At 37.2% G+C, this 21,007-nt stretch overlaps 1 protein-coding gene across 7 annotated transcripts in view; it reads right to left on the bottom strand.

Annotated features, from left to right (window-relative positions):
* Positions 1-4,343: 4,343 nt before the first annotated feature.
* The window catches only part of LOC131434168 (elongation of very long chain fatty acids protein 6), a 79,417-nt gene continuing 62,753 nt past the window's right edge, over positions 4,344-21,007 (bottom strand). For all 7 annotated transcript variants that reach the window (XM_058600819.1, XM_058600818.1, XM_058600824.1 and 4 more), the window contains exon 4: positions 4,344-9,196. In XM_058600819.1, the coding sequence (XP_058456802.1) occupies positions 8,575-9,196 (622 nt within the window). In that variant the 3' untranslated portion in view covers positions 4,344-8,574. The remainder of the gene's footprint in view (positions 9,197-21,007) is intronic.

The following is a 21,007-nucleotide window of genomic DNA, read 5'->3' as shown; positions in this document are numbered from 1 at the left end:
TGGCCAGGATGGTTTTTATCGTATCAAAGAACGCGATCCGCTTCTATACGGGCAGTTAATAATTGTGATAGAATCATTTTACGATTGCCGCTTATTCTAACTATGTGCATATGACCTTTGTATAAGCTGTGTCTATGAAAATGTATGTGAATGTTCCACACAAGGGTTTTGAAACATTGCAACCTAGTACGAGAATCATCAAGTCGAATCATCGATTCGATTTTCTGCGATAATTGTCAACTTGCGTTTCTCTCTTGGGAAATTCCACACACCACCAATCATTATCAGACTGTAAATTTTTTTAAGGTGAGGGTAGGATCTAACACTTTTGAACAATCATTTATTATTTTCTTTATATTTTCTTATAGTAAAACATTTAAAGAATTTTCTGTGAAATTTTCAAGCCTATTGGAACGAAACTCTGGAAGTTATGGACCTTTATCTATGGCTATCTCATTCTGCGAAGAAGCAAGAGCTCGATGCACAGGCCCAAGATTTCTACTTCGATTGATTTCAAAACTTGACAAAACATTCTTGAAATGTTTCGTTATGATAAATTATAAAAGAAAAAATATGTTTTTTTTTGAAAATGTCAGACCCTACGGGTTCCCTGGAGTAATTAATTGTTTCCTTTGATTTTATAGACAAAGAGAATCTTTAAACGCGTTTTCCTCGAAAGCAGGTTTTGAAAGTCCGTGTCCATCGTCCTTCAAAAACTACTGCACCATTTTTTTTTCAAATTTTGCATACACTTTCCACATATAAAAAACCAAACCCCAACGTTTTCCTTCTCGTTGTTTGTTACTTTGGGGAGGTTTAAAAGCTACAAAATGGCGAGTTTTTTCGTGACAAATCGTAGTTTTCACTTTGAACAACCACCAAAAATTTGAAAAATAAAAAAAAATCATATAGAAACGTTGTGTTCTAGAAAAACTGCTACTCTAACTATGCTGCATTCATTTGTTCACTTCTGATTAGTCTGCGCTGGGATACAGTGGACACCGCAAATCATGATTTTTAAGAACCGTTCTCGAAAATACCTCTTCGCCGACTTATTTCTCAATACTTTTCCACGAAAAAATCATAAAATGTTGTTCGAATGATGCTTTTTATCATGCAAAACATTTGAATTTATTTTGTTGAACGATAATTCTGGAAAAAAATTCGCAAAAATGATGATTTTTTTCATAGTTTAGACCCTACCCCCCTTAAGGTCACGTGTTGAGTTTTAAATCGACCACGTGGCTCGGAATTGATCGAGCCACGTGGTCGATTTAAAACTCATCACGTAAATCTTTGCGCACCGTATTTCTCTTGTACTCTCTCGTATATGAGCAAACTGTTCCGAGTTTCCAGCATACATTTTATCATTTTGATGAGAAGTTTTATCACATCAATCTATCGTATGGGTTGGACATTACATGATTCCAATGAACAATGAAAAAATAATCAAATTCAACAAAGATTGAATGTCTGTGTGTTTGGCAGCCTTGTCGTGCCAATTTTATTTCTCTCTCCTTTTTCAGAATGCTATCAGGAAACCAAAGCAAAAAAATGGCGCATGCATTGAAACTGACTTTGTTTCACAGAAAAATACAAGGCTTTATTTTTATCGCGATAACATATATGTTTTTATGTACTAATCGCTTCTAAACTAAATTATCTAGACTTTGTCACGGTAGATTTATGATACAAGCCTTCAAAGCCGAGATATTCGATGAACAAGTAGAGGTATGTATTTCCAAACGTTCCAATTTTCATCAGTTCTTCAGTCAGAAAAAAATACAACACGACCGTTAAACTCAATGAATCATTCTGAAAATTTCTCAGAATATTCTCAACTAAATTTCGAAGACATTGTCAGGTGGGTTTTTCTATATTCTGCACCGTTTCCAAGAAAATATAATTTGAAACAGGAAAATAGCAAAAAACCTACCATTTTACGGTACTGTCCTCAGACACGAGACACGAGCTCTTAGAGCATCTTCTACCGGACTGAAAATGTTGTATACAATATAGATAAATATCGAGCAACTTCTGTCAAATTATCGGCAATCATCAACACTGCATCTTGGCCTCGCGCAGAAAAAAACTCTGAAGGCGAAAGCTGGATAAAACATTTGTTTTGGAAGAACTGGTTAGACTTATGTTCGGTTTAGGCGTTCAGATTTTTTATCCAATTCTTGAAAAAACATGTTGTTAATGTATTGCGACACCTGTGTCCGGTTTTTACTCTCAATATTTTTATCCCTTTTTTGCATAAAAAAATACTTAAAAGGATTTTTCAACCTAAGTTGCACTTATCCAATTTTTGCTTTCAGCCGTCGATGATGTCGAAGCAAACTTACTTGTTTTCGTTAGTTGGTCATGAATTCATTTCTATATGTGAACAGGTGTTTAGAAAAATCGGATAAGATGGATGGAAAACAGATATGTGTTCCACACGAGAGCGCCTCAAAAGGCCGAATCAAAAAAGGCCGAAATCGTTCAGATTTACTCAAAAGGCCGAAGTACAAAAGGCCGAATGCTAACAAAAGGACGAAAACACGTGGATATCAGGTTTCTTTGCTAGAGACAATTTCTTTTAGATTAGTTATTAGACGATTCGGACTGCTTTGGGTTTCCGACGACGAGTCGTTTATGTTCATTTAGCAATGTGGCACAGCCACATAAGCGAAGGCAAGGAGGCTCGCTCCACCCGTTTGCCCGGTCTACCCAAAGCTAGGGGCTATTCCTTGGCCTTGCATAAAAAAACGCAATGCGGCGGAGCCGCCTTTTTTTATCTATTTTCTATTTTTACGCGAGGACAAGGTAACCTCAGCGATGTCCACTAGCAGAAAAACATGTAATCCACGTGTTTGCCTTCTCGTTTTAAAATGAACGCGTTTGTAGCTTTCGGCCTTTTGTGTTTCGTCCTTTTGTTATTCGGCCTTATGTGATTTGGCCTTTTGAGGTACTCCCGTTCCACACAGGACCACTTTTACATAGGGGCAGTGGGGGCAAGTGCCCCGGGTCCACGGTCTTAGGGAGCCCCGGACAGGACCAACCGAACAAAAAAGAGACATTAAGTTAGCTAGGGGCACACGAAAAAATCTTGCTCCCGGGCCCATTAATACGTAAAAGCAGCGCTGGTTCCACATAAAAAAATAGCCAATTTGTCAGGAACAAATGTTTTTATCCGACTCATGCATTATTATTTTTGCCGAGTGTCGCTGTGGAACGCAATATAAATCAGGTTACCGGTAACCAACAGGCAAACAAGTGGCAGTAGAAAAAAATTGTTTTTACCTAGTAGTGTAATGATGCCTTTCTCATATTACTCGAAACAACTGTTCGTTGAATAGAAAGAGGATAGTTCACTTGGACCTAAACTAGCAAAATCTACAAGTCAAAACACTATGTAGTTCCGGAACTGGAAGTAGTATCCGTTACAAATTTGGGAAATTTATTTGAATCCGTAAAACTTTTGATTTGAACCTACGTTTGTGAACATCGGCATTTAGCCATCTTTTGCAGTTTTGTCCACTATTTTCGGGACTTCCAAAACCGGATTCCGCGGGGCGCAACGTTTTTACGGGGCGGCAAACCAATCCTTTTTTTTGCTCGTCCAAGTCATATTTCCGGAGATGGACTACAGCTTTTTTTTTAGTCACTAAACCAACGCCACTGGTGCCGGCTCATTTAGGCTAGTCTAAAAGCGATTTCGGCTTTCACATCACACCAATACTGCGCAGTAATACTTGCTGTTTATGGGTTTTCCGAGGTAGGTCTACGAATAGTATGGCAGGACAATTCGACAAATCGACGCAATGACCCCTTTTGACCTAATGAGGCACCCTAATCCGCTTCGAAGCACTCGTGTCGGTTTCAGTCCGTTGGCAGACACTCGTTGTGTTCTCCGGTGTTCGAGAGAGCATCCAGGTTTCATCAACTCGATTTCGCATCAGCATGACCAAACACGCTTCCGAAATGCACTTGCGTTTGTGTTTTTGGTTCGAAGGAAACATGCACAGCACCCCCTCTCACCCTTTTACAGACAGGTACTCATACAAAAAATGAATTCTTGCGGTGAGCTAAAAGTGTCAGAAGGATGCCAAAAGACAACCCAGTAAAAATGTTTTTTTTTATCTGACCTAGTTTACCCCAGAAAAAGAGAATCGCGCGACAAGCAAAGTGTAGTGATCAAGCAGAAGGTGATTTGAAAAGTGTAGGTGTTCTTAGATGGAAATAGAGCGGTTCCGGCTACCCAAAATGAAAACAGATCAACGCAAACGTTGGATTTGTTTTGTTAGCTAATTTTAAGAATGTGATATATTTACGGATTTATAAGAATTTTCATAATCTTGTCTCATTTTCAGTAAATGTATTTTGATACAAAACGAATAGTTTGCAGTAAATTTGTTGTTTTCCTTACCAGCATTGTTGCATCGCACATAAGTAATGAATGAAAATATACAAACCATGTTTAGAACTTTTCAATTTTTTTTCGCTATAGCTGCTAATTCTATCTCATTTTTATGTTTCACTTTGTTGTATTTACCATCTATATGTAGGATTCTATACCACTGCTAGTAATGAACCATATTTTGTTAACATTTTCCTTCCTATTTCATTGTTATATTATTATCAATCAACCACCTTGTTGTGATAGTTACGAATGTAGCGAAGTATGATGAAATTGTTTTGTATGTAATAATAAATAGTTTGTGTGTTTTGAAGCTTATGTGCTACACACCTCAAACATAACCTGCGAAAAAAAACACACTCCTAGTAATTTGTTCAAACAATTTGTTGTTACCTCTAACAAAAATTGTCATGTAGATGCGTTACCATTGTTCAACGCCCAATTTTATGTGTTTGTGTTTATCGTATAAATGCTGCCATTGGTACCCTTATATCCTTTTAGTTCAATGACACATCGCGAAGGAATGTACTTTAAGGTAGCGTTCGTATTAGGATATTGAGAGAAACTAGAATAACTCGAAAATGTTAGCGAAAGCATAGAATACACAATATTTACAATGGATTATTGCTTTAGCACTTCTTTTAAAGTAAGTTAAATAACCGTATTTCCCCAGCACCTGTTCTTCGATTCTTTTTAATTCGCAACTTTAAATTATCTGCTATGAAGGGGTAAACGTGAAACGCATTTTTTATTACTACAACTAGCTGCGAATGCATTCATTGCAACTTTCGCCAATTTACCTGAATGCTCGTTATCTTAAGGCGAATGACGTTGCATTTTTTTAAACAGCTTCCATAATCGGGACGGGATGAGCTATGGATTTGTATTATACATTCGCTTAACATAATTTTATTTTATTTAGAATTTGATTTTGTGGGATCGGTTCCTACTCAATTTCAGCATTTTCCTTCAAGCAATTGGTTACACCGGGTTAGGATGATCCTATGTCTACTAGAATTATGAAACAGGCTAGGATATTTACATGAAATAGCATGTAGTAGTAACAAAACTAAGCGCTGCAGAGATCACGTGGAAATTTTATTGTTCGTGACTCAACAAATTTCAAAGTTTTTGTTAAAGCACAATCGAAAGGTTGATGTGAGTTTTACATACATTCACCGGACTTACGGGCGTGCAGTTTTCATAACTTTCAGAAAATTCAAAACTTTTTATGGAGTTTAGCAAATAAAAAAAAATGAAATGCTGAAGATACTATAAAAGTAACGTAGATATTTCAAATCGTTTATGATTTTTTTGTTTCAATAGATTTCGCTGTCAATTCTTTGCCCACTGATATCATGTATCTAATAAACACTGTTCCATATTAATTGTCATATTTCAGCAATATTGAGCGACGTCCCAAGGTCGAATTCATCGGAAAATTATTCCCGATTAGCAAAATATTAGAAAAAAGGTTGACCTATAATGTTGCAGAAAATTAGAACATTCGTTCCTGCCTTTCAACTTTACGAAATTTCTGTGGAAAAAAATCTAAAATTGCAAAATTTACTAGTAACCAGGCGCCTATACAGGGAGTTTTAGGGGTTAGACCGGACACGGAATTAAACCGGACTGCCTAAAGATCTTATAAACCTGCAATTATTTCATTTCATGAATTGCCATTGTAAACGCGCTTTCAAGTGATAGACAGACCAGAATTTTTGGATTTTAGGTTGGTCACTTCTGCGCGACTTGCTACAAAAACTAATGCATATTTTTCCAAATCACAAATTGGGAATTGTAGTTGAATGTTGAATCTACATAACGACAGGGATGACTTGGGTAAAAACCCAATTGTAATGGATATTTTTTTCAATTTCTTAAAAACGGCCCGATTTAGCTCCGTCTACCAGTGCTATAGTTATAAAGTTATAGTTTACTTGAATAAGAAACAGTTCTATGACTCAACTATCCGGAACATAAACTTCGAATGGAAATAACTTTAATGTCTGTTTTTTTTTCTCGCGTGGATTTATGATTCAATGCATATGACAATGGTCTTACAAATCAATTGTCGTAAACAGTGTCAATATAATGGCACACAATTCATGCAACTGTGTGATTTTTCATTTAGAATCTTTTGTGAAGTCTTTGTATACAAAATGGTCAAATTAAATTAAAAAAAGTGTAATACCAAGTTGAAAAAATATCAACACTACAACTGTGTACTTTCAAAAAACCCTATATGCATGTGTGATTCATTCACTCTCGGTTTTAACCACTTCGTCTTTCGTCGAGGTACAAACCCTATTTCTTTTGCTTTCAGATTTCAATAATGAAAGAATTTTGAATGAAAATCAAATTAAATTCGAGTCCAAATTTCAAGTTGACCTTTTGAAGATTTTAAAATCAAATCAAAGATAAAAGATCTTCAAAACACAATTAAAGGGTCAATTTCAAATTGTGAAATTGTTAATGAAGATAGGACCCATTAGAAGGCGGAACCTGTTCGACTAATTTACTACTAACCTAGGTCAGGGGTCGGGTACATGAAGTTTCCTGGATGTAAGGCTACACCAAGAAAAAACTTCATATGGTAATTTTACATCTTTTGTTAAGTTAAGTAAAAGGCTTGAAACGACACGAATATTTGTGGATCTTTAAAAACATTGGTATTTTGTAAATTAAAATTAAAAGAAAAATTCAAAAATTCCCGAGCTAGTTTGTTCAAAGATTTCACTAAATACTCAAACAAAACCTAAATTTCTTTAGCTAAGCTCAACGTCTTGCGCGATGATGCTAGCTCCATTTCTACCAGATAATAATAACTGTCTAGAGTCGAACAGAAATCTTAAGAAGATTTTGTCATAACGTCATACCAAGAGGCAAGATACCGTGACAAAAAATCTCAATTTTGCATGAAATTTCGTGATTTATATGAAGCCATTTAAAATATTTCCATTATACTTTAAAAATAATTTTGGAATGAATATTGAATCATCCGGTGGAGGTATTGAATTTGCTCATAACTCATAACTAAATATATCAGGATATTGACCCCGGTGGGGTAAATTTTCCATAACCGAAGTTTGTTACCTATTGAAACTATTGAAAACTGACGAGATATGAGTACAAACCGCAATTCCAATCGACAAAAAATACTATCCTGTTTATTACAAATATTAGCAAAACTTTTATTCCCACGTTTGCTCAGCAAAAGTGTATAGCCCCTAGACTTTCAACTACTTCTAGCCTTTGTTTTCTGTTGAAAAAAGTTGCGTTAATCTAGAATGTTGTGCCTTCGCTGATAAACAACAGAAATTTGAGCAGCTTACCATTGAAGCACAGCACCGTTGAAGATGTTCACTGTTTGCTACAAGCGCGAGTCCTCTGACTAAGCAGCAAAGTCTTTCTGTCTCTAAAAAAACGCTAAAAAACTTAAATGAATCTTATAAGAAAAAAAAATTATTTGCTTGACATGGGTCAGGATGTAGCGACAACTTTCATTCAAAGAACATTTATTCTATACATGCTTGACTCTCATTACGAGAGATGAATAAAAAATATACCAACTCTTATTTCAGTGCTCTTGACAATAAATCATAATCTCTAACTGGGACTACCACTACACATATTGTTCGGTAGTGGTTTTATAAACACCCGTATGTCTTACTTCCACTTTCCTCTGCTCTATGGTTTCTCACGTACTAATCCTTCGTTCACCTGACTACGCACTCATGATTGAAAAATGCCTATTTTTACCCTAACATAATATATTCTGGATTACTCCTACATCCCGTATGTTCATTCTGAGAGCCACATTTCCTTCGTTCAATCCACTTCCTAATAATAGCGCTGATGTGATCATGTTTAACCAGCTACTACTTGTCTTGATCATTGGCTGTGTAGTTTTTTGTTCGGTTGTAAATTTTGGTAGCAAAAATAAAAATAATAATTGAAAAAAGGAAAAAGTTTACCGGACCAGCTTCACCATTTTTGTGTTGCCTAAACTGAAAGGTTTGTCTACGCAAGTGGTAACAGAATAACCACGACAACGGTGGTGACTGCAACAGCAAAACTGAGTTCCTTCATACGAAATTTGATTTCTTTGACGTGTCTTTCACGTTTGTGGTGTGCATAACATTGCGAATGTGCAATCCGAACACTTCTTACTGTGCTTTGACTTTGTCGGTTTGTGCTGTCTTTGACAAGTTGGCACTGATGGGCGCGCTGATGAGTTTGCTGGTATACTCGACAGTACTGCTGCTGCCGCCTGAAATAGTCTTTGCTGATCGTTTGCCTTTGCGTGCGTTCGTCGAAAGGTAGGTCTTGTAGAAGAATCGAGCAAACAGAACAAAGTAGCTAGCGTACATAGCGATCGACAGTTTGATGTTCATCTCCGAGATGTTGCAGCTACCCTTACCGGCTGTTTGCAGAAATCCGTGAGCCCAAATATTTATCGCACATCCTACAACCATCTGAGTGAGCTGGAGTGCCGTTATCACCATGGCAATCGAACGAGGAGGCTTGAAATTCAAGGCCCGGAGCGCATAGTACGAATACATCACCGAATGGACGCAGTAATTCATCACGATGAACCAACGGGCGGAGGCGGTATATTCGGTGTACGAGAACCACGAGTACATCAGGACAGTGATGTGGTGGTACCAGTGCAGGAAGATTAGCGGTTGCTTCCTCAGGACGATGAACACCGTATCACCGAGCTCGGGAAGTTTGGATAGTACGAACAGCCACGTCCAGAAACCACTGACGCGATCATGTTCGATAAAGCTGAAAAGAAATAAGCAAACACCCTAAATTATTATACTTGATTTACTCAAATGGATCTATTTCAGTTGAACAAATATGTTTGGCAATATTTTAAACAAGGCTATGGTGTTTCGTCAGTATAAACCTTTTTTCAAAGTTTTTCTTCATAGCTATGGATTGCACAGAAGCAATTAATTGGTTGCGTGTTTATGTTTAACCCATCCGAGCGGTGGTTTTTGTTTTATCCTCAAGGTCATGTAAATGCTCATCGGCGGTACCAAACAGCTACTAATTGGTAATACCAAACGGAAAAAAAACTAAAAGCAACACGCGCGAAGCATATTTCATTATGTTACAGCTATGTTGATCGAAAATGATCGGTGCAATCTGATCATGACATGATCTTCTTCGATTTCATAGATGTTTTACTTCGGTACGAGAAAGGTATCGAATCAAGCAAGATTCGTAAACTTAAGAAAGAATTAGGAAATGCATAAAAAACAGCCCCTGGATGAATCTTTGAACCTCCCTCTGAACGGCAGCACTTATTCATATACAAATTACGAAATTAGAGATGTGATGTGAACTGACCTGAAGCAAAGACACCATATTAACAAGATATCCAGCTCTCACATTTCCCGAACAAATCATTGGCAACATCCTTTTTTGCAAGCATGGCGCCCTCAGACGAGTAGGGGAGAGAAATGTCAAATTCGTGCGCGCCAAAATAGCAGCACTGCCCACCCATACAATTGACATGACATGTTGAATGTGATGCCGTGCGATGGCGTTGCTGAACTGAATATTGGCTTTGCTCCAAGCTGACAGGGTCTGCCTGAAGTTAAGCCACCATCAGTTTAAAGACTTGCCAGTGGATACGGGTAGACTTACAGTAGCCCCGATATGATTCATACATTCACTCTCTTACGATAGCTGCCTCCGAAAAGCGAACAAAAAAGGGTTGGGCGGATGTGTAAGCAGAGTCACTTATTCGTATTCCACGGGAATAGAAGATGGCCTTCCAACCATAATATCCAGGATGAAGCATATTGCTATACATGCGGCACCCGCCCATGACAAATGTTTTATATTAATATAATATAACGTAATACAGTAAACTCAATGATGTATGAGAGTGCGCATAACATAGTTTTATCTAAGTGAACTGATTGTTTTTCAGTTGGAAAATTATCTGATTATTAGTAAAGAGTTTTGGTTCTAGAATCTATATTATTTTCAACATGTTTTTGAAAACCATAATTTCTGGAATATTTTATTTCTTTCATACTGACAAATACTAAATCTTATTTTCAAGTCGTTCAGCATCAAACGTCGTAAAATAATACCAATGCAAAAAATGCTAATTCGATTTTGCAACAGGCCACTCTCAAAATTCATTCACCATATAATCATTGTTTATTAAAAAGTTTTTTAAAAATCTAATCTATCCAACGAAATTCATCAAAGATAACGTATGTTACACCTCGTATTATCTATAACTTACAAAAGAACACTTCGTTATACCTATATATAACGTACAAAAGGGTATGTGCGTTACATTTTGTTACATCTACAATTTAAGAATATAGTAGCGCATCGTAAAACGCATCGTAAAACCTCTCACAAAAAGCAATGCATGTAACACTTCGTAACGTCTATAACTTACAAAAAAGTAAAGCATTTAACGCTTCGTAACATCTATGTCTCACAAAAAAAGTAATGTATGTAACAATTCGTAACACCTACAACTCAAAAAGTAACGCATGTAACGCTTCGTAACACAAATAACTTCCAAAAATGTAACGCATGCAACGCCTATAACTAATAAAAGTGTATCACATGTAACGCTTCGTAAAGCCTATAATTCACAAAAATATAACCCTTCGTAACACCTTCAACTTATAAAAATGTAACGCATGTAACACTCACACCTACAGTTTACAAGAAATAACGCATGTAACGTTCCTAAACACCTATAACTTACTAAAATGTAACGCCTCGTAACATCTATAGCTCACAAAAAAGTAACGCACGTAACACTTCGTAACGCTTACAACTTTCTAAAAAGTAACGCATGTAACGCTGTAACGTGTATAAATAACAAAAATGTAATGCATGTAACGTTTCGTAACACATATAACTCGCATACGTCTTTAACCAAAAAAAGTGTAACGCTTCGTAATGCATATAACTTACAAAAATGTAACACATGTAATGCTTTGTAACATCTATAACTCACAAAAAAGTTACGCATGTAACGCTTTGTAATGCCTATAACTAACAAAAATGTAACGCTTCGTAACGCCTATAACTTACACAAAAGTAACGCATGTAACGCTTCTAACTAACAAAAGTGTAACGCATGTAACGCTTCGTAACGTTTACAACTTACAAAAGAGTAACGCATGTAACGTTTCGTAACACCTATTACTGACAAAAAAGTTACGCATGTAACGCATACATTTTACAAACAAAAAAAATAACGCGTGTAACGCTTCGTAGCTCCTATATCCCACAAAAATGTAACGCTTCGTAAAACCTATAACTCACAAAACTAATTTGTAACACTTCACAGCGCCTTTAACTTACAAAATAGTATAGTGTATTCTTGTACTCTCTCGTATATAAGCAAACTGTTCCGAGTTGCCAGCATACATTTTATCATTTTGATGAGAAGTTTTATCACATCAATCTATCGTATGGGTTGGACATTACATGATTCCAATGAACAATGAAAAAAAATTCAACTTTCACAAAGATTGAATGTCTGTGTGTTTGGCAGCCTTGTCGTGCCAATTTTATTTCTCTCTCCTTTTTCAGAATGCTATCAGGAAACCAAAGCAAAAAAATGGCGGATGCATTGAAACTGACTTTGTTTCACAGAAAAATACAAGGCTTTATTTTTATCGCGATAACATATATGTTTTTATGTACTAATCGCTTCTAAACTAAATTATCTAGACTTTGTCACGGTAGATTTATGATGCAAGCCTTCAAAGCCGAGATATTCGATGAACAAGTAGAGGTATGCATTTCCGAGCGTTCCAATTTTCAGCAGTTCTTCAGTCAGAAAAAATACAACACGACCGCTAAACTCAATGAATCATTCTGAAAATTTCTCAGAATATTCTCAACTAAATTTCGAAGACATTGTCAGGTGGGTTTTTCTATACTGTGCACCGCTTCCAAGAAAATTTAATTTGAAACGGGAAAATAGCAAAAAACCTACCACTTTACGGTACTGTCCTCAGCCCTTAATGTCAAGATGCATCTGTTCCTTAAGCAAACCTTCAAGTTCACGTATCGAAGGTCGAATTTTGCACTGCGTAAAGTCAACAACAATTGTATTCTTTCGTGTCGGCGGTATCTTTTGTTCGTTTGGTTCACTCATTTCGAGGTCGTTCTAACAGTTCGGCTGAAAAGTTCGTATCGTTTAATAGAAACACACATTTTTTGCCAAAATTCGTTTTTATTATTCAACATAATTGCCATCAGAGGCGATACAGCGATTATAGCGATCTTCCAACTTTTCGATACTATTTTTGTAGTACGATTTGTCCTTTGCCTCAAAATAGGCCTCAGTTTCAGCGATTACCTCTTCATTGCTTCCAAATTTTTTACCAGCGAGCATTCTCTTGAGGTCTGAGAACAGAAAAAAGTCACTGGGGGCCAAATCGGGAGAATACGGTGGATGAGGGAGCAATTCGAGGCCCAATTCGTTCAATTTTAGCATGGTTTTCATCGACTTGTGGTTTTTCCCTTTTCAAGGTAGTCGATGAAAATTATACCATGCGAATCCCAAAATACAGACGCCATAACCTTACCGGCCGATTGTTGAGTCTTTCCACGCTTTGGGTTCGGTTCATCGCGTGCAGTCCACTCAGCTGACTGTCGATTGGACTCCGGAGTGAAGTGATGGAGCCATGTTTCGTCCATTGTTATATATCGACGAAAAAAATCGGTTTTATTTCGATATAACAGCTCCAAACACTGCTCAGAATCATCAATTCGTTGTTGTTTTTGATCGATTGTGAGCTCACGCGGCACCCATTTTGCACAAAGCTTTCTCATATCCAAATATTCGTGAATAATATGTCCAACACGTTCCTTTGATATCTTTAGGGTGTCAGCTATCTCGATCAACTTCACTTTACGGTCATTGAAAATCATTTTGTGGATTTTTTCACATTTTCATCGGTAACAGCCTCTTTTGGACGTCCACTGCGTTCATCGTCTTCGGTGCTCATATGACCAGTACGAAATTTTGCAAACCACTTACGAATTGTTGCTTCGCCCGGTGCATGGTCTGGATAACACTCATCAAGCCATTTTTTTGGTATCGGCGGCACTTTTTTTCATCAAAAAGTAGTGTTTCATCAACACACGAAATTCCTTTTTTTCCTTTTTTTCACAATAACAAAAGTAGCTTCACTCAAAATGCAATATCTCACAAACTAATAATCAGACAGCTGTCAAATTCATACACGTATCTTTTGAAAGTTGGTACTAACTGAAAATGGTATGGATTTAATTCTAGTGGCGCCCTCTCATAGAAACGATACGAACTTTTCAGCCGATCTGTTATTGTTCACTACACAATACTGTACTTGGATTCTTCCGTCCCGAAAGTAAGCGGTTTTTTTTATATCGAATGACTTGGATGCGATGTGAATGCGAACTGATATACCGATATATGTTATCTCTGTTATTAATTTTGTAATATCAACGGATTTGTGCAATACTTGATTTTTATCATTCAATTTATAATCCTGAAAGACAATCAATAATATGGAAGAAGAAAACATTCCAAATAAAACTTTTCCTCGAAGCTAGACGGAAATTGATAGATTGGATGAAGAGATTATTTAGTAGAATAGAGTAATCAGAAGTGAAACATTGAAAATACCTGATAACTGAAAGGAAAAAGAAACTCCTGCAATTGTCGCCTTTTACGACATGGAAGCAGGAACCCAGTGGATCTAGGCTGGTACTGTCCGGAGAGAGCAAATAGGTAATCTCCTAGTGGACCCCAGCCCCTTTTAAGTTTTCTATGAAATGAAGAAACGAAAAACCCCGTTTACAGGAAAACATAAGAAGATTATAACTTTAGACATTTTCTCATGATCCAAGTGGCAAGTTCTAAAGTAATTTAAAAACGGTTCGCTACAAAAAGAAACTGAACATGCAAAAAAATTAATTATATAATCAATTTATCAGCCAAATAGACTACAACAATCGTTGCAATACAGATAAGTATTTCGAGCTGTTACTTATTGAAATCGTCAGTGTATTGTTTTTATCAGTCGGTGACAGGTTTATAAAACCGATACACTGAAGATGACGGTAGGTATAGGCTCAAAATACGTATTTATTTTATAACTTGAGTTATACTTAGCGAAATTGTAGTCAGGTGATAGCAAAATAGTTAAATTCAAGAGTTACTAACAAAATGTTGCTGTGATTTAGTGATTTGTTCATTCGTTGCAGAAATAAGATTACTAGATTACTGAAGTTCAACACTTTGGCCCCATTCGTTGTATACGAATACATTGTAGAACATTACTAATTTATTATCTGAGAAAACGATCATTCAAATGCGAGATAACTAGCAGAATAGCTGGAATAATAATAACCTCGTTAAGTGAGCTCCATTATAAATTGAGATGTCAAGCTTATAGTTTAGATACTAGCGCAATCTAGTATCTTTTTGTATAGTTATATTTTCAAGCCGGTTTTGATGTTATGTGATGTCGTACGCGTCACACATATCCCTGTTAATGAAGAAAGATATCAGTGTACATATAATCAATTAGAACAGTGAGTGTTTCACGGCGCCATCGTCAGGCGTGAGGCAGCAGCGTCACTACTTACGAGCAATAACAATGAAAGTGTGAGCCTAATTAATTCCAACCAGGAAAAGCAACAATCAGTCCTGTCCTGTGGCTTTGTCCGTCTAGAAAAATTTATAGCCACCCGGCTTCTGGTTGATTACTATGGACCAAAGGAAAACAATTTGCATTTCTCATCACGAAGGCTTCTATTTTGGTCTACGGAGATTTGAGGTCTCTAATTTGATCTATTTCCTGTTTCTCTATACTGCCCGTAATCCTAAACTGAATTCTCCGTATAAATGAATACTGATGTAGGGCTTGGAACATCAATGTGATATAAACATTGATGGAACATAGCCTCGTCCGTCTTTATTGTCAACAAAGAACACAAAGAATAAAGTTTTCCACCAACAGGCAGCACCATTGATGATCAACGAAGCGTTTTGCAGGACTGAAGCAGCGATAGTTTAATAATAAATTGTGAAGCTATCGCAACATGGTGTCCAATGTAATTAGGACACACGTTGTAGAAAAAAACGAACTAATGGGAAGTTCATTGAACATTTAACAAGCCGGCATCATGCTCAACGATAGTTGCATCCCGGGATGTCACAAACAATCCTTTAAAAAAAAAGACTCCGTGGGGGAAGGATTTTTCAATAACACAAAGATTCGTTTTAGTTGAAGACTCACAGGCGCCATCTAGAATGAGGTGCTCTAACCGCTTAACCGAATTCCTTGCGAAACTGTGCAAATTTCAAGTCAAATGCTGGAATTAGTTAGTATCCCATTCAAGCACCGACATCACAAGATTTATGAATTATCCAACCTTGCGGGAATGAGAATGAGAGAGATGAGTGTTATTTCTGTAAAATTTTATAAAACAAAAGCTGCAAAATGTATTCAAGCATCGCAAATTTACATTAACGGATGAAATTTTCTCAGTGAAACGAAAATGTAGCTTTGTCATCTTACGAAGCGAGATACAAAAGAGACTACAAATAATAAATGCAGCAAAATCAAAACACAATTGACGGAATAATGATGGAACCTAAAAATTTGGCGAAGAAAATAATGTGCGTTCGTTGTTGTTGCTCCTCCGAAGACGGCAAACGACTTCAATAACAACTTCGACCATCAACTTGGCTTATGACGCAAATTTGCGGCTCGAATAAGCGATCTCAGCATGAGAGTAATCACACTTTTTGCATGATATTTCATTCAGTAGATTTCTTACCAACTGAACTTCATGTGTTAGTTCGACGTAAAGAATCGGATTGTTTTTATCAAACTTCTACTGGAAGCTGGCTCCGAAGTGGTTTCGAACTTTTTTTGTCATGTCGAACTTATTCCAATCGCAGCGTCATGTGATTCCACGAAACTTGATTCAGAACTGGTAAGTCCATGCAAACAAGGTTTAAGACGCAACTCAATCATGTTATTGGGTCGAATTTAGGAAGCAGATCCGCGATTCCACTGCCAACTGCTTCGTTTACGTAGTTTCTTCTTCATTCAATTGAAAGATGGAAAGAAAAACAGATAAACTTTTTCATAACTTGACAATGTTCTTGATTTTTATAGATGTTCTTGATTGTTTTATCTTTTAAATATGATTTTTCGTGGTGTCATCACAAAAATTATTTGAAATCAAACGGCACTTTCTTTGATGTAACAGGTCATTGGAGTGGTCCATGTTTGGATTGAAATTTGGATTCTAACTTTCTTGATTGAATTTAAAACTGACTGCCCTTTACTGCAGAGTTGAAGAAAAATTTATTTTGAGCAGCTTTGTTGAAGAAAACACTTTCCTAGCTCTTCATTTGGTCAAGTTACATCAATTTTTCGGAGTAAAAGTAGGGTGTCTCTTCAAAATCACTAATTTTGCTCTAACTTTTTGTGACCTATTCTACGAGAAAGTCGTCTTCGGAAGAGTTGTCAAACTAATTATTATGCCTAATTTTGCTGAACTAATATTTCTAATACTACTACGCTACTAATAAAAAGTTATGATTATTTTTTCATTAAATATCTCACAAAAAAATTGGAAGAAAATAAGTGATTTTGGATGAGATATTCTACTTTGTCTCCGAAAAATTTATGTAACTCGATCAAATGAAGAGCTAGGAAAGTCTTTTCGAGCAAAGCTACTTGAAATAAAATTTCCTATAACTGAAGCAGTGAAGTGTAATCAATTTTAAATTCAATTAGTTAGATTCCAGATTTCAATCCAAACATGGACCCCCACATCAAAAGAAACGCCATTTGATTTAAAACAATTTTTGTGAAGACACCGGCTACCACAAAATAATATTTAATAGAGAACATTTTATTGTCACGCTAATTTCCCGTTTCGAACTACTGTGCATTCTGAGAAAATTTCGGATTTTCACAATTCGCAGTTTACGAATCATTGATTCACGTATTAGGTCAAAGGGAAGACAGTAAGATATGACGCAATTTCAGCACAAGTCCTAAAGTATTTTAAATCTGCATTTTCAGTTTTGTTATCGATCGACCAAACTCGGTGCTTGAGGAATTCTAGGGGTCTTTTTTGTACATAAGTACGATACCAAAAAGAAGTTTGATTACCAAACGATATCCCAAAACTGGACGGACATTGTCTCGACCCCAGTAAATTTAGTATCATCCCAAATTACGAACTTTTCAAAAGCATTATGGTAGGAAAATATCAATAATAGCCATATCAACTATTTCATTCTACAACAATGGTCTTTTTATTTTAATGTACAGTTCCTCAAACATCTTACAAAATATTATTGAAATTTAAAATTGATAACAAATTTCTAAATTTCAAAAGTAACATAACTGAGTTTATTAGAATTATTTGGAGCGTTGATAGATCGTTTGGGTTAAGCACTTTTGAATTCGAATATTAGTTTTTCTTTAAGTTTCTCCGTCAATTCGCATGATAGTTCAAATTGAATTCCAATTCAAGTATGTGGCTATCTCTCTGTGCATTCATGCAAAAGAATCTAGTTAATCTGCGCAGTTAAAATTAAAAAGTTGAAGGGAAGTTCATGAAAAGGTTTAAAACGACAAAATATATTGATGACTTTTCTGAAATCGAGAAAACAAGAGGGACGTAAAAAAAGAACAAAATTTTAACAACTTTGCTCCTGTGTGGGATCCAGGAGATACCGTTTTAGAATCTTGGAACTTCACATCAGGAATCAGGAATCAGAACAAATTGGCTCAAATGGCACGTTCCCCTTGATATTTGGAGATTTGTGCCTTGCCATCAATATGTTTTTAGCATCATTATAAGAGGGAAGGATTGAAAGGAAATGGTAAGGGTTGGAGTAGGAGGATGGGAAAAATTGACGACACAAAAACACATAAAAGCAGAAGTAAATTCTGCACCCCTAAGGGATGCTGAACAATCTGCTGAGGATCACATTTAGTGGAAGCAGAAGTAAATTCTGAACCTCTACGAGGTCCCGAACAGTCTGCTGTTAATAAAACCTCCAACCCCCGAGAGGATTTAGAGATCTTACAAAAGCGACATCATTCTGCACTCCCGGAAGAATGCAGAACGATTCGCAGTATGTACGAGCAGAAGTAAATTCGGTACCCCCTAAAGGATGCCAAACAATCTGCTAAACCCTATTCAAGGTGAATACAGAAGGGATTCATTCACTCCAGGAAGAACGATGAACCCTTCTGTCTATAGCTCCTTACCACATTGGGTAAGAAACGAGAGAATATCCTTCAATTTTAGCTCCGCATATACAGACTCAACCATGTATGGAGAACCAAAAACCCGGATACGTAGCTGCGTCAATGCGGGACAGTTACATATCAGATGATATGAAGTACCATAATCGCATTCACACAAATCACACGAATAATACTCAGCACGTTGAATAGTAGCCATGTGATAATTGAGTTTGCAATGTCCAGTCAGAGCTCTGACCAGAATACTGCAATGATGCTTGGAGAAATGCAGTAGACACTTTGACATTTTCAGATTTAAATCTGGTAGAAATGCTTTTGTCTGAGCGCAAGTTTGCAAGCTGCGCCAGTAGCTGGCATGTTTAGATGCAGCCCAAGAACGAATCTTGTGCTTTATCCAACTTGTTGAAAGTGGTAAAGCTGGTTCAGGACCAACGAAATCATTCGTTGCACCAGCTCTAGCCAACTCATCAGCCCATTCATTTCCAGTAATACCAGAATGGCCGGGTACCCATAAGAATTAAACAGCATTTGAAATGCTGAGGTCTTCAATTTGAGTTCGACATGCGATCACTAGATTCGACCGTGAGTCATTCGAACTGAGTGCTTTTAAGGCTGCCTGACTGTCGGAACAAAAATAAATTCGTTTACCACAGATCCTCTGCTGATGTGCCGATTGTACTCCACACAGAATTGCGTAGATTTCTGCTTGGAACACAGTACAATATCTACCAAGTGAAAGAGACTGCTCCAGCCTCATTTCACGACAGTAGACACCAGCACCAGCACGACCATTCAACAGAGAACCGTCCGTATAACAAACTATGTGTTCATCAAGTTGTCGTTCCAGACAACCAGACAACCATTCCTGACGAAGAGGATAGCTCACATTGAATGTTTTGAAAGAAAAACTGCATGTGAGAGTTAGGTCACTAGGAGCGAGTAAATAGTCATCCCACGTAACCATTTGAGACCACAAGCGAGTGTGGCTGGTAGCATAATCTAATGGGTTACTGTTCCAAAGCCCTGTAACCTTAAGACGGTATGCACAAGATAATGCTTCTTGTTTTAGGAAAACATGTAGTGGTTTAATGCACAGTAGCGCCTCTAGAGCAGCAGTAGGAGTTGTGAATGCTCCTGTCATCGCCATTAGGACCATCCTTTGGAGATGATTTAGCTTTGACTGAACTGTCGCGACTTCTCCTTTCTGCCACCATACAAGACATCCATATGCTAAAATTGGTCTAACAATAGTTGTGTAGATCCAATGAATATATCTGGGTTTGAGTCCCCATGATTTTCCAAAAGCTCGTCTGCATTGGCCGAAAGCCATGCAAGCTCTTTCAATCCTGAAATCAATGTGAGCAGACCAATTCAGTTTTGAGTCAAGAATAACCCCGACGTATTTAACTTGATCGACCACAGTAACCTTTGAACCGAAGAACTGTAACGGACGAGCTCCTGTGATTATCGTACGATGAGTGAAAAGCACCATTGATGTTTTGCCCGGATTTACAGATAATCCAACCTGACAACACCATTGTTCAACAGATCGCAGGGCTTGTTGCATTAAATCAAAGAGAGTGTTAATGCTTATACCGGTCATTAATATATGATAATCGTCGGCAAAACCATGAAATCCAAGGTTATTAAGTTTCCTAACAAACCATCAGCGACTAGGTTCCATAAAAGTGGGGATAGTACACCACCTTGAGGACACCCACAGACACTCAGCTTTTTAATCTCTGCTAGCCGAAGCGATGAACAAAGAAGTCGATTGCTAAGCATTGCGTGTATCCAATTTGTGATGCTTGAAGGTATGCCACGACCACGGGCTGCTTCCAGAATTGGATTGAAAGACACGTTATCAAAGGCACCTACAATATATAGGAAAACTCCCAAGCAAGATTGCTTTTGTGAGAAAGCTTTTTCAATGTTGTACACAACATCATGTAACAGGGTCGTAGCGGACTTTCCACGCTGGTAAGCATGTTGCATTCCATGTAGCGGATGCACGCCCAGACTAACATTCCTGATATAGTGATCTACTATGCGTTCCACTGTTTTAAGAAGAAATGACCTTAGACTGATAGGCCTGAAACTCTTCGCTTCCTCATAAGTGTCGCGACCGTCTTTGGGAATAAATTTGACAATTTTTTCCTGCCAGGCACTTGGAATATATCCAGTCGCAAGACTAAAAGTAAGTATTTTCTTCAAAACATGTTTGAAATGTTCATACCCTCTCTGCAGTAACACTGGGAAAACTCCATCCTTTCCAGGAGACTTATACGGAGCAAAACTCTCAACT

This window comes from Malaya genurostris, chromosome 3, assembly GCF_030247185.1.
Source record: "Malaya genurostris strain Urasoe2022 chromosome 3, Malgen_1.1, whole genome shotgun sequence".
NCBI lineage: Eukaryota > Metazoa > Arthropoda > Insecta > Diptera > Culicidae > Malaya > Malaya genurostris.
Note: the sequence above shows the minus strand (reverse complement) of the source record. Positions and strands in the feature narration are given on the sequence as shown.